The sequence below is a fragment of the Talaromyces amestolkiae genome (assembly GCF_001896365.1).
Source record: "Talaromyces amestolkiae strain CIB chromosome Unknown scaffold22.1, whole genome shotgun sequence".
Lineage (NCBI taxonomy): Eukaryota > Fungi > Ascomycota > Eurotiomycetes > Eurotiales > Trichocomaceae > Talaromyces > Talaromyces amestolkiae.
The window spans coordinates 307,853-320,790 of NW_024468058.1; the positions used below are offsets into that span (position 1 = coordinate 307,853).

The 12,938-nt window shown below is 47.0% G+C and overlaps 5 protein-coding genes across 5 annotated transcripts; 2 read left to right on the forward strand and 3 right to left on the reverse strand.

Moving 5' to 3' along the window:
- Nucleotides 1–204: 204 nt before the first annotated feature.
- BHQ10_009078 (uncharacterized protein) lies at nucleotides 205–1,592 on the reverse strand (the record flags this gene model as incomplete). The annotated part of the gene is made up of 4 exons (XM_040881954.1): nucleotides 205–449; nucleotides 514–1,102; nucleotides 1,162–1,287; nucleotides 1,347–1,592. 4 exons carry the CDS (start codon nucleotides 1,590–1,592, stop codon nucleotides 205–207), a joined length of 1,206 nt encoding a protein of 401 aa, XP_040737580.1.
- A 1,102-nt stretch (nucleotides 1,593–2,694) lies between these two features.
- Nucleotides 2,695–3,174, forward strand: BHQ10_009079 (uncharacterized protein; the record flags this gene model as incomplete). Its single annotated transcript, XM_040881955.1, has 3 exons — nucleotides 2,695–2,746; nucleotides 2,809–2,882; nucleotides 2,950–3,174. 3 exons carry the CDS (start codon nucleotides 2,695–2,697, stop codon nucleotides 3,172–3,174), a joined length of 351 nt encoding a protein of 116 aa, XP_040737581.1.
- Nucleotides 3,175–3,588: 414 nt separating this feature from the next.
- On the reverse strand, nucleotides 3,589–4,410 carry BHQ10_009080 (uncharacterized protein; the record flags this gene model as incomplete). Its single annotated transcript, XM_040881957.1, has 1 exon — nucleotides 3,589–4,410. One exon carries the CDS (start codon nucleotides 4,408–4,410, stop codon nucleotides 3,589–3,591), a length of 822 nt encoding a protein of 273 aa, XP_040737582.1.
- A 1,036-nt stretch (nucleotides 4,411–5,446) lies between these two features.
- Nucleotides 5,447–6,985, forward strand: BHQ10_009081 (uncharacterized protein; the record flags this gene model as incomplete). The annotated part of the gene is made up of 1 exon (XM_040881958.1): nucleotides 5,447–6,985. The coding sequence occupies one exon, from the start codon at nucleotides 5,447–5,449 to the stop codon at nucleotides 6,983–6,985; it is 1,539 nt and encodes a 512-aa protein (XP_040737583.1).
- Nucleotides 6,986–7,247: 262 nt separating this feature from the next.
- On the reverse strand, nucleotides 7,248–11,717 carry BHQ10_009082 (uncharacterized protein; the record flags this gene model as incomplete). The annotated part of the gene is made up of 4 exons (XM_040881959.1): nucleotides 7,248–7,516; nucleotides 7,566–11,250; nucleotides 11,301–11,477; nucleotides 11,538–11,717. The coding sequence occupies 4 exons, from the start codon at nucleotides 11,715–11,717 to the stop codon at nucleotides 7,248–7,250; spliced, it is 4,311 nt and encodes a 1,436-aa protein (XP_040737584.1).
- Between the last annotated feature and the right edge of the window lie 1,221 nt (nucleotides 11,718–12,938).

A 12,938-nucleotide genomic window follows, 5' to 3' on the forward strand; every position in this document is an offset into this window, starting at 1 on the left:
ACAATACATTACACATATCGCCTCAGTCGACGAAAGGACTGTGCGTGAGGCAACTAACCTTGGATTCGTCGATCATGAGAAAGGTTGATATTTACTGTCTGGGAATTGTTAAAAATGGAATATCTGCAATTTAAGCAGAAAAAATTCAAACCGAAATAGCTATCAAATGGTATATATATACATGTTCATTCACGATCATCCAGACTAAACAGGAAGAACGACTTTGACACCCATGTATTCTCGTTGCTGCATGAGCTTTCCATCAATCAAGACTTGGTCAGCTCCGACTCTGTTGCGCACTGTATCTGTAGGGTCAGTGGCCGTGGCAATCTGAATCTCCCGCCATTCACGGTTGGTGGGTACGAGTTTGCCCTGGGCAGTACGGTTCTTGAATTCTTTGTAGACGCCTTGTTCTTCGACGCAACCTTCTCGTTGGATCAGGGGAGAATCTGGAGAAACAAGAGGATTAGTATATATTCCAAGACTTAAATCTTGTGACTAGCGAAAACTGACCTTTGGCAGGTGCCATTCTCAAGTCTCCAACAGAGCTATTGAAAAGAACCAAAGAAAGACGCTCTTCATTCAATTGATCAGCAGGAGGCTTGAATACGCGGTGACGAGTTGCCTTGAAGTGGCCTCCAGAGACAATCTCCAAAGTATCGCCAATGTTGACAACAAGAGCACCCGGCTTGTAGGGCACATAGTGCCATTCCTCATCGCGGCCCCAGATCTGCAAGCACGAGATAGGGACAGAGAAAAGTAAAGTAGTCAAGCCGAAGTCTGTGTGGCCGTGCATACGAAGTCCTTTGGATGATTCTGCGGTCTGCTTTTGTACAGGTCGGAAGAGGGCATGGCGGAAGTAGCCTTCGCCAGTCGGACTTCCGTGGGATTGTACATTGTCCCAAAGGTAATCATCCGATAACTCCAAAACGCGTGAGAAAAGGGTAAGAAGTCGTCGATTGACGGACTTGGTCAAATAGTTGCAGAAGGCTTCGATTTCGTCCATGAAGGGGTGTAGACATTTGGGGATGCGGTTGATGTCTCGCCATTCGCGGTTGTACCAGTTGAACTGTTCGATGCCGTCAGGAACACCACGGTGACGCTTAAAACGATCGAGTCAGCAACTTCAGATTACACCATAAATCCTTGAGTCAAGCTCACCTTGAAACCATATGGATGCTTGTAACCGGACCACATTCCAGTATCAGGGTCAAAGAGAAGACGTTCCTTATCTTCTTCCGAAATATTGTTATAAAGATATCGGGCAAGAGAGAATTGGCGATGAAGCTAGGGTGACAAACACAGTCAATCAGCATCCACATATCTAAACAGCATTCATTACTCACCTGTTCCAAAGAAACTCCATAGTTCTCAAGAAAGAGAAATCCATCATCACGAATAGCAACTTTTACTTTCTGGATTAGCTCATCAACGACTGCTGGGTCTTCACTATCGAGCAAAGAAAGATCAATAGATTTGAGCTGAGCGAAGTTGTGCGTCTCTTTTGTAATTGAGGGGGGAATCCATTCCGGCACGAAGGGCTTGCCAGGCAGATCTACTGAAGGGGGATTGAATGGAGCTGCAGGTGCCATCGCTGAATGTATTAGTTGATGTGAAGTATAGATATTGGGGTTGAATAGTGAAAACTGCCTTCAAAGGTGTGTCCTTGAACACAATATCATTTGTCTTATATCTTTGCCCTCAACGTACTCAGACTTGGTGCTATTATATGACTAAGCTACTATTGACAAGAGCTCACGTTCCGAACGCGAGGACTAGGGAGCTGACAACAGAGCAGGGCGGCACCTCCTCCTATCCTGTCTTGGATCAAGAGATACTCGCTCTGTATCAGTGCCGGTATGAATACATGTTCTCCAACTGTTTCTGGACCCACAGGCACCTCGTAGGTTACGATATTAAATGTCCCTATCGTATCTAATGCTTCTCCTTCCCCGGCTACTCGATTCCACAGAGCTCCTCTGCCTTGATACTAGTGGAGTATTAAGACCCGAATTCCACTGATAAGACGCCCATAGCGTGGCGTAAACTTACTCTCCGCATTATTGTCTTCAATTGAAGATACGTAAAACCACTAAAAGTAGCTTGATAGGAAAGTAGTTGCAACTTGTGGACAATCTAGAAATTCCGGGAGGAGTGGGAGGAGCTCCTCCCAAACATAACCCTAAAGACCCTCCAAAACCCCACTATCAAAACCACTCCTCCCTTTGACTACGTACAAACCATCTATCAATTAGCCAAAGCTGAATTCTTGAGGCTTTTCGTGTACGTAATCGAATGAGAAAAGCCAAACGTATTAATGTGTACGTAGTAGATAGTGACAACAAAGTGGAGAATTAAGATATGTAGGAGTCTGCTCCTCCTTCTCCACGTTTTATCGTCGAGATACAGTCAACTACTTGTAGTTGTATTGAGTTACGGTTTTGAGGTAGAGATAGGTCCCTGGAGAGTGGATAGCGAGCTCCTTCAATTTTTACTCCCCTGTTTTGAAAAAATCTCTACCCACTCTGTGTTCCTAAGCTTCATTTCCTATAAAGGATCAAGAGATAAGTGATAACGACAGAAGAGTCATCAGCACATCAACAACCTGCAAACACCGTAAACGCTCTCTGTATCATCTTGTTTTAGTTATTTGCCTTTCAAAAATACTTTTTGCCTTCCACAAAACACCACAAAATGTCTCGCCAACTCATTTCCAGCGAGAAATTCCCTCCCAAGCCTCACAACTGTAAGTTCTATATCGAGAAGAAATTTCCGAACAAATTTTGTCTTATTAAAAATTCTATGCAGGCCCCGCCGTCAAAGTCCCTGGCCTCGTTTTCTGCGCCGGCCAAACAGCCACCGGAGAAATCAAACAAGCAACCGTAAGTCCATCCACCCATGCGAGAATCACCCTATATCATAAGTTCACATACTCATGCTACCCAACAGAGAAAGGTCCTCGAGAACCTCAAAGAAGTCCTCGAGCTATCTGGTTCTTCTCTCGACAAAGTGGTCAAATACAATGTCTATCTTGCAGATATGAAGGATTTCGCGGCCATGAATGAAGTCTACATTGATTTCTTGCCGCAACCGATGCCATCGAGATCTTGTCTTCAGGCTGTTCCTCCTGGCGATGGAACTGTTATTGAGATTGAATGTATTGCGCAGGCTTAGACTATGTTACGATGGTTGCAATAGAAAATGGATGAATTTTAAATTGTTAGAAGGAACCTGGGTAAATATTATGTAGCCTTATAAAGGTAGACTAGCCTTGAAAAGCAAATGTTTTTGTATACTATTATCAACAACAAAGACGTACCTGAGTCCTTGCCCGGTGACACCTACCCTAAGTATGTAGCGGAGCATTTAGCAATTTTAATTTGTGTTGATCGAACTTTCCTTTGTAAGATATACTTTATCCAGAAATGCCCCGATGATAAGGACCAGAAAGTAAGGTCGTGACTGTTGAGGTAACCTCGAATGTGCTACAAATCTATATATAGCTAGTCTTAACCCCGAAAGAAACGGAAATTCTTCTCAAAAAACTGGATTCAAAACTTCATTATCAAGAAGCGAAATCTATATCTATCATGAACGAGCAACATCAATCTCAGCCATATACCAATTCTGAATCGCCTTTGTATCACCCGTGATCGCAACAGTATCAAACCGCTTCTTCGCCTCCTTGGCCAACGAACCATTATTCACCAGCCGAGCGACCCATTTCCCATTCCTCTTCGCCGCATCCACAATCTTGTCAATAGCAGCCACAAACTCCGGCTCATCACCTCGCGCTGGCACATATCCAAGCAGCGATTGCGCAAGGTCATTGGGCCCAATGAATAGAACATCGACACCGGGAACAGCAGCAATCTCATCGACATTCTCCACACCGGCGCGAGTCTCAATCTGAATCATTGTCAAGAGGGTCTCGTTTGCGGATATCATGTACTCTGGTGTCGTGAGTCCGTGGCCAATAGCCGGGAACGCGGATCCTTGCCCTCGTACACCCTGAGGCGGGAATTTCGATGATTGCACAATCGATCTCGCTTCTTCTGCGTTGTTGATCTGCGGTACCATGATACCGTGGGCACCGGTATCAAGGGCTCGTTTAATAATGTCATGCGCAGGGCCACGAATTCGGATAATGGGTGACGCTCCAAGGGCAGATATAGCGGCGACAGAATTGTGCATAGAGTCGTCGCCGATGTGGCCATGTTCGCAGTCAATGATGACTCCGTCTAGACCGGTAAGGGCTACTATCTGGGCCTGGCGGACGGAAGGGATGGCCATGAATGTCATGAGCGGGAACTCGCCATTCTTGAGCTTATTGAGTATTCTGAGGCGTGAATTTGAGATTGTGGTTGTGTGTGCGGTGGCATATTCGGTGCTGCTGTTTTGTGTGGCCATTTTGATTTTCTTGCGTTTTTATTGCGAATATCGGTAATAGCAAAAAGTAGAAAGTAAACGGTACGTAAGTGAACGAGTATAAATTGTGATTTGATTTCAGCTTTTCAAAATGGATGTTCATTTCATATTAAAAGGTTCTAATCAACATTGGAAGTTACATTTAGAATATACTGGTTTTTCTTAAAAAAAAAACTATTATTCTGCGAGCTCTCTGGCAGCTCAATAATCATGTCTATCATGGAGGAGCGCCATGAAGCTCAAAGGTCGAAGTTGTATCTGGAGATGGTAAGTGCCTGAAATGGAGATCGGGAGGAGCTCCGGAAATGTCGAACATTGGATGTGAATATATATTACTCTATCTCTCTGACAATATAACCCAGTTGCATATCTCCACAGAATTTGCAGTAGATCAAACAAGCTTTAACCACATACAGACCAGAGCTCCTCCCAAGGAGTGAATAGTATCAGATTTCCTCTGCTATCTCTGTTTCTTTCCATTACCCCATATCCATGCCAAACTTAATTTCATATTCCGTACAATGGTAATCCACTCATTCGCGTTGGCTGGAATCCCGGACCCAGTCAATCCAGACCAGACGAAAGATAGCTTATCTCAACACCCGAGGAAATTATTCCCCACACTATCTATCCCAAGTGATCCTATTCACACGACTACTACGTACGTACAAACCTGGTGATACTAGTGGCCATTCGCGTAAGTACCAATCGGCTGACTTGGCTCAAAGAGATAGTACGCTACAGCATGCTTTTGTGCTGATAACAATCGGGGGACTGGGGGGAGCATTAGCCGTGCCCGAGCTGTATAAATTTGAGAGATTGGAAGGGGAGGAGTGGTGTTTCTGGTTGTGTGCTCTCGCAACATCGCTTTCAGCTTTGAACTATTAGGTATCAAAGAACTACGGAGAGTAACGAGACTTGCTTGAGTGTTAACCCTATTGCTTGCGACGGGAGCTCTTGGTGTCTTCTTGCACAAGTCAACCTCCTATTTCATTATTTCGTTTCGAACCGTCTTACCATGACGATGGAGCCAAAGCTGGACAAGGTCATCACCCTAGGCCAGGAAGATGACAACGTCTCTTCTGCCGAGGGCAAACTCGAAACCCTCTCTGACATGGATGGAATCCGAAGACGCCTAATGCCCGCGTCCCTTCAGGGCCTCCCCTCTGACGAGTTGGAGGCCCTCAACAAGAAACTCGTCCGCAAAATCGACTTCTTCATCTTACCCGTGATCGGGATACTATACATCCTGAACTATATCGATCGTCAAAACCTGTCCGCCGCAAAACTTCAAGGGATCACAGAAGATCTGCATATGACCACTCAACAATTCGCGACAGCCGTCTCCATCCTGTTTGTCGGTTATCTCCCCTTTCAGATCCCGAGCAATCTGATAATCAGCAAAATCTCTCGTCCCGGAATGTACATCTGCATCGCAGTCTCGATCTGGGGCGCAATCTCCGCCGCCACGGCATCAGTGCGAACGTACGGGCAACTCCTCGCCGTGCGCGCCATCCTCGGCGTCGCAGAGGCGGTCTTCTTCCCCGGTGCAATCTACTATCTTTCTGCGTGGTACACAAAGCGCGAACTCGGCAAACGCATCGCGGGGTTGTACATTGCACAACAAGTCGGAAACGCGTTTGGTGGGTTGTTCGCTGCCGGGATCATGCAATTGGATGGCACGCATGGGATTCGTGGGTGGCAATGGCTCTTCATTATCGAGGGTAGTGCCACCGTCGGCATTGGCATTGTTTGTGCCTGCATCATGCCCGAATTCCCACATAACAGCCGCATGCTCACCCCCTTACAACGCGATCTCGCCGTCTGGCGCATTGAGTCTGAAGCCGGAACCGCTGAAGCCGCCGAATGGAGCAACACTTTCGGGACTGTGCTTCAAGCCCTATCAGATCCAAAACTTCTCCTCATGATTTTTTGCAATATGTTGTCCCAAGCCCAAGGCTCGATTGCGAACTACTTCCCAACCCTGGTCAAATCGCTCAATTACTCTAGCACCATCAGTCTATTACTCACCGCGCCGCCATACATACTAGCCGGCATTGTGTACTACGGGATTATGTACTACTCCGATAGACGAAACACATGCTACCCACTGATCGTAGGCTGCATCTCAATCGCCATAACCATGTACATAATACCCATGGCGACCACGAATGTTGGCGCGAGGTACTTCTCCATGATGGTCCTCCCTTTCGCGTCTGTCGGGCCGCAATTATTGCTCTACAAAACCATCAACGTGCACCTAGCTCGACCCATCTCCAAGCGCGCAGTTGCATCTGCGCTCGTCAATGCAATTGGCGGAACATCAAACATCTGGGCGTCGTATTTGTATTACCAGGCTCCCCATTTCTATGCCGCGTTTGGTACGTTGATGGGTTGTGCTTTTTTGTTTGTGGCTACGATCACGTTTTATAGGTGGTTGGTTTTGAGGGAGAATAGGCGTCTGGATTCGGGGAATTTGGATCAGATCGAGAAGGTCATGAAGGGGGGTGTGACAGAGGAGATGGTTCAGTTGAGTTGGCGATATGAGATGTGTTAATCTGTTGTATTTTGGATTTATGTATTTCACGGTGTGGCATGTGCTGTACATGAAGATGAATGATAATAATATTCCATATTGATGTTTATGCTAGCTTGCGCCAATGGATAGCAGAAAAAAAATAATACAAAGATTGAAATGTTAATAAATCAGCCCAATGCAAAAAACCCTTTCCCAAACTCGGCTTAGTTGATGAATTACAATACTGTGCAGATTTGCCTTTGAATACAAAGGACACGATAAAAAGGTAATGACAAAAGAATCACCTGCGAGGCAAACCTTGGCCAACTCGACCAACTTGCATATTCGTGAAAAGCAGCTTGAATCCATTGCACAACGCACGCATGTCAGGGTAAGGATTGCGCTGCAGCTCAAAACCTTGGGGAATGACTTTGACATTCCAGCTCTGTAGAGTTGCGTTTTGTCCGGCTTTGAAGCACAGGAAGAAATATCCAGGGTACTTGGGGTTGATGCAAAATGCGTAAACGGATCGTTTAGGGTTTGCCATAGTGTAAGTTGTTAACCATTTTTCTAGAAAATGTTAGTAAATCGTCGACAATCACGAGAGAAAAATATATACCTGTATCTGCCTTGGTCCCGCTTTGGTACTTCTCATGAGACATAATCTCGTCAACCTTCCTGGCCATTGTCTGCACATGGCTGACAATCAACTCGTCCAGATCACTGTACGTGTATTTGCCGCCGATCTTCAAAATCCGACCAACTGAGTATTCATTTTCCTTGTCCAATTCCAGGACGTCAATGTGTTGGTAAACACCATCAGCGACTTTCCATGTGACCGTGAGATGGTCGGGTCCTTTCGAAGAGGGGCGAATTACGCAGTCGCCCCGGTTCATTCCTCCCAAGTACTCTTCTGCTTGCTTTGAGTTGTATGCTCGGAATAGAGGATGTTTGATGACTCTGACGAATCGGCTCTCTGTTTTCGCCTTTTCTTGAAGTAAGTCACGGTCTTCTTGTTCCTGTCGATCATCCCATTCACCGCGATGCTTCTCAATCAGCCGCTGGTATCCTTTGCTGACCTTGTCTTCACGAAGGGTCATGTTGCACTGGAATGTTTTCTTGTTCAAGTACAAGATCTTGCCTTGAACGGATTGATGCACTTGGAAAAGTGCTCTTGGCGGTATGTCATGTCGGTCTGTGATATCCGACTCGGAAACAAGCACCTCAACTCCACAGTCAAGTTTTCCTTCAATATGGTCCTGGGCAATTCGCTTGATGGACATTGGCACAACCATACCGTCGGCCAGGGTTTCATTTGTCTCGCCGGTGAGCATAGTGAAGATTTCATCTGTGGTAGGGAAGACGAATTGTTTTCGTAATTCTTCATAAGGCTGTTGCAGCTCGGCTCGGATGGTTTCTAATGTGGCTCGCTTGCGTTGGTTCAGGTTCTTCTCCAGCTGCTCAGCATACTCCTCCAGGATCAAATCATTGACACGATCTTGAAGGTCATCTTTGAGAAGCTTCCGAACAATAGCGCCCGGTCCAGACTCGTCCGTCTCTGCCTTGATGTCTTCTTCGTCAAGTTCCAATGCATCAGCGGCCATCTTGCGAGCAATATCATAATCTTCAGGATGCACTCGGGTGTTGTCTAGGGGATCAGCATCTGTCTCCACGTTCTCCCAATCAAGGTAAAGGAAGCTGGCACAATTGTTCCACACTTTCACGCCCATAGCAGGATATTGCGCCTCGACACCAAGTAGTTCCACACGGTTGTTGACAATGCCGCCGTTCATGTTAACAATCTTGACCAAATGAGAAGCCTTTCGGGGTCCGAGACCGCAGACATATTGAAGGAGAGTTTGTGTTGCCGTATCACTCACAGCTTCATTGATATCGACACCGCACAGATTCACCATATCGACTAGGGCGCTCTCCAATTGTTTTGAAACAATATCTTCGGCTAGATACCGCTGACCGGGTGTGAACTGAATGGACACCAAATCTTTGCCAAGTGCTGCGTACTCTTTCAACGGGTTCTGGAGGTATCGTGCAATGCCACAGCAGTAACATGTGAGCCAACTCTGTTTGATCGGGAAGTCTACAGTAGCGCGCTCGCTGTTGGCGTATAACTGTGCTGTTTCATCATTGACCATGATAACCTCCAACCTATCAGTAATCTCTTTCGCCTCCTTTCCTTGACCGACAGTATATGGAGCAGCACGAAGATCTTTGCGGTCGACAAGATCACAAAGCAGCTTGTACAGCTTGCGAGTCTCTGGTGATCGCCCTGAGACAGCAATGACATCAGGAATGCGGCGGCGCACCAACTCTACAAATGCAGCAACGTCCTCTCCGTCTGGGACGCCACGCTCTACATCTCCAAGTTGCAGTTTGGCAAACTTTCCATTCTCTTGGGGCCGGCCTTCTTCTTCAACCCAGACCCAGTGGATGAAGTGATCGCCATTTACAGGAGCATCACCATTGGAGAAAGCAAGCACTCGAGGAACTGTACCAAGAACCATGCCTTTAGGCTTGTAAGGAGCTTGATCCAGTTTGTTCGAGAACACTTCGCGGACTTCTTTAGTGACATGATTCTCGCAATTCTGTCGAATATTCTCCTTGACGCTTCGTGTCATCAGTTTGACAAGACGGCCGAGTGCGGTATCGAGAACCTCACGTCTCTCTCGATTCCAAGCATCAGCGACATCACTCTGACTGTCAGACTCAATATGGCTGTATAGACTTTGGCGATAGCGATCAAAGTTTTGAAAAGTGACTGTCACGTTGATCAATCCTTCCTCTTCAGCTTTGAGCATGCTCAAGAAAAGCTCTGGACGTCGAGCAATATCCGTGAGTTGCTGGTTACGCAAATACTTAAATTCGTAGTACGGATGTTGCTCGTCTATCCTTCGAAGACCTTTTTCTGTTCGGTAGCAATCCACAACGCCATTCCTGTAGCACTGTTCACGAATGACTTTTCGCATTCTCGGATTCATCACCAACTCTTCCACGAACATGGCCTTGGCAGCTCTCATTGCGCTTGTTGAGTTGCTGTAGTCGGTGTCCAGAGCGGTATCTGCAAGCTCCTCGGGTGGTTTTTCGGGATCCTCAGTGTACTGTCCACGGCGATTCTGAGAAGCGGCTTGAGCGAATGCGTCGGCAGTAATACCGAAAGAGCGCACCAAACTATAGACGTTGCTCTTGCGAATTCTTTCAAAGAAGGTGTTCGTACCCGCTTTGCGGCGAGTAGTCTGGCCGTTAGCCTGTCCATTAGCATCGCCATCCACTTCACCGTTCGTCTCGTCCGAATTTAAAGAGAGATCCTTGATTTGAGGTCCGTATTGGAAATGCAAATATTCCTGGACATCTTGTAATTCCTCCATTGTAGTCGCAGCGGTGAGCATCTCATCCACGATTTCATCCTTGATTTTCATGTCTTGAAGCCGGTCATATGTCTTTTGTAAGGTATGTCTCTTATCAATATAAGCTCGGAATTTCAAGTCGTGTTCGAAAATGTCCCACAAGTCGTTCATGTTCAACAGTTTCTGGGCGCGTACAACGAACTCCGGCGCATCAGGGTTGCCTGGGTCAGGAGAAGCTGGAACCTTGGCGGCATGAATCAAGTAATCCTTGCGATGTTGGAAAATAAAAGGCACTTCGAAATCGTCGGTCACCATGAACTCGAGGACTTTGGCAACAGCACGTTGAAACGGCTCCTGTAGGTTATCCTCAATGACATGTTGTTTCCTCAAAAGCATCAAGTTTGAAATCCACACGGCTTCTTCACGGAACTCATCGTCGGACAGAACAACGCCTTTGTACGGCTTCCGAGCAATTTGATGGCGTTCCGGTTCATCGGCAAAGCGAATCTCGTTATCCTCGTCAGTCAACATCTTTTCGGCTAATAGCGTAGGTTCGAAAACGTCCTTCAAATCGAGGTGCTTTGTTTCTTCCTCTTGCTGCTCTTCTTCGTCCTCCTCCATTTCGAGAGCAAACAAATAGTCGGTACCGTCACCGAAAGCCGCACGCATATCTTCTAAGGCATTTTCGTCGAGGCCAGTAGCTTCAGAGATGGCAAGACCGGATATTCCCTTGCGGACGGGATGTGCAATTTCTTCGTCGTCTTCTCGGCGCTGACGTTCCTCATCCGAGAACTCGTCTTCTTCGATAAAGTCGTCCATTTCTTCGTCGCGACGGCGGTGACTAGGCCTGCCATAATCTGCAGCTTCTTCTTCCTCATCCCAGTTAAAGACGTCGGCGGGGCGATCTGACTTATGACCTCGTTTCAGACGTTTGAATTTTGACTTCCTAGATGTTAGTTTTCGCTCGTATATCAGGAAACAATTAGACATACTTCAGTTGACTGAGGCTGGAAATCTGGATTTTGCTCGCCGATGAGATCTAAATCTTCCTGATCAAGAACAATCTCCTCTCTCTCACGCTCCTCTCGTCTGCGCTTCTTTCGTTCTCGGCGGCGCTCGGCGCGTTCCTCGATTTCTTCATCTTCGTCAACGATAAATCCTTCACGAACCTAGATAGTGAACAAGTCAGCGGACGACTTTTGACAAACGTCAACAGTGAGGTCATTTACCGCGCGAGCAGCTTCCTCGTCTTCCTCTTCTTCATCATCCTCTTCACTGGAATCATCGTATGAATTGGACTGTCCTTTGCTAGGACCTCTGATGGGCTCGCCGGTCTCTTCGTCGAACTCCTCATCGTTCTCCTCGTCATCCAACAGCGCCTCGCCCTCTATCAAGTCTCTGGTGCTCATGTTGTTTGTTGTGACGATGAGTAATCCGTAGTGTATTAAGGTAGATGGCGCGCAGTATCTGAAGCTCGCGGCCTCAGACGAGTGATTGAAGACGAGCTGGCAGGTGAATTGGAGGCGAGCTCACAGCTGGACCAGAGCGACAGTTGGCAGCTTCCTTCTCTCCCAGCAACAAAAAAGGCGCGCCAATGTGGCGGATGCGCTAGGCCTAATATGGGCTTAAGTGTGGCGCATAAGCCCATCGGAGGCTGGATCGAATAGTGGCGTCTGATTGGCCAGTTGTTGAAGCATACAGACTCATTTCTATTATCTATCGAGAATGGTATAGCCGGAGCAAGGATGATTAAATGTTAAGTAGCTTACTTGCCATATATAGTCTCATCCATTCTGATCGCATCGTTATAGGTTCGGCCTCGATGTCTACGTATCATTGTCATCCTACTACGGAATATTCTCCCGGTCGATGGACTCTCCTCAGATCAATATATCAGCGAGAGCACAAAATGAAGGATTCCGATTACCAAACACACACAAAGTAACTAGTTAGAAGGGCTAGTCCTATGCAATTTGATCCCCGCCTCCTGACACATAGCCCAAGTTTCACATCTCCAGTCATCAGTTGCGTCGGCTTTCCTGCCCGACTTCCTCTGGCTCGCCTACTCGATAACGATCTCGCTGGCTTTTCCCATCGGCCAGTACTTTCGCGCCATCAGCAGACTATCGTATTATTTGTATTTCAATATTGGCAAATCGAGCGAATTATCGTTGGTTCTGGTACCGCCCAGGCTCAGTTGGCGCGAACAGCTTTCGCCGCCCCAAGCGCGCTGATTGGCCCCGCTGCATCTTCCACTCATCCCATCACTCTGCATTATTCATTCCACCGACTCCTGAAAATTCCTGGCTGTGTCTGTGTGTGACAGCCACGAGAAAAAGGGTCGGCCGTTTGTTCTATCTTGTTGCTTTTTATAGGGAAGCCTCCAAGCCAAGCTGTAAGTGTTGTCTCATTTGTTCCGAGAGAAAGGAAGCACCAGGGGGAAGCCGAAACAGCCCAAACTGTCCTTCTCTTAATATCCATTCCCCCGCAATGCATCACGACGGAGCTTCTAAATCACCTCACCGCTGATTTACTGACATCTCTCGATCACAACTAGATATTTCTTTTATACTGCATTATTCGACATCCTTATCGTACAGCCAGTCGCCGCCGTGCGGCCTACAACCACA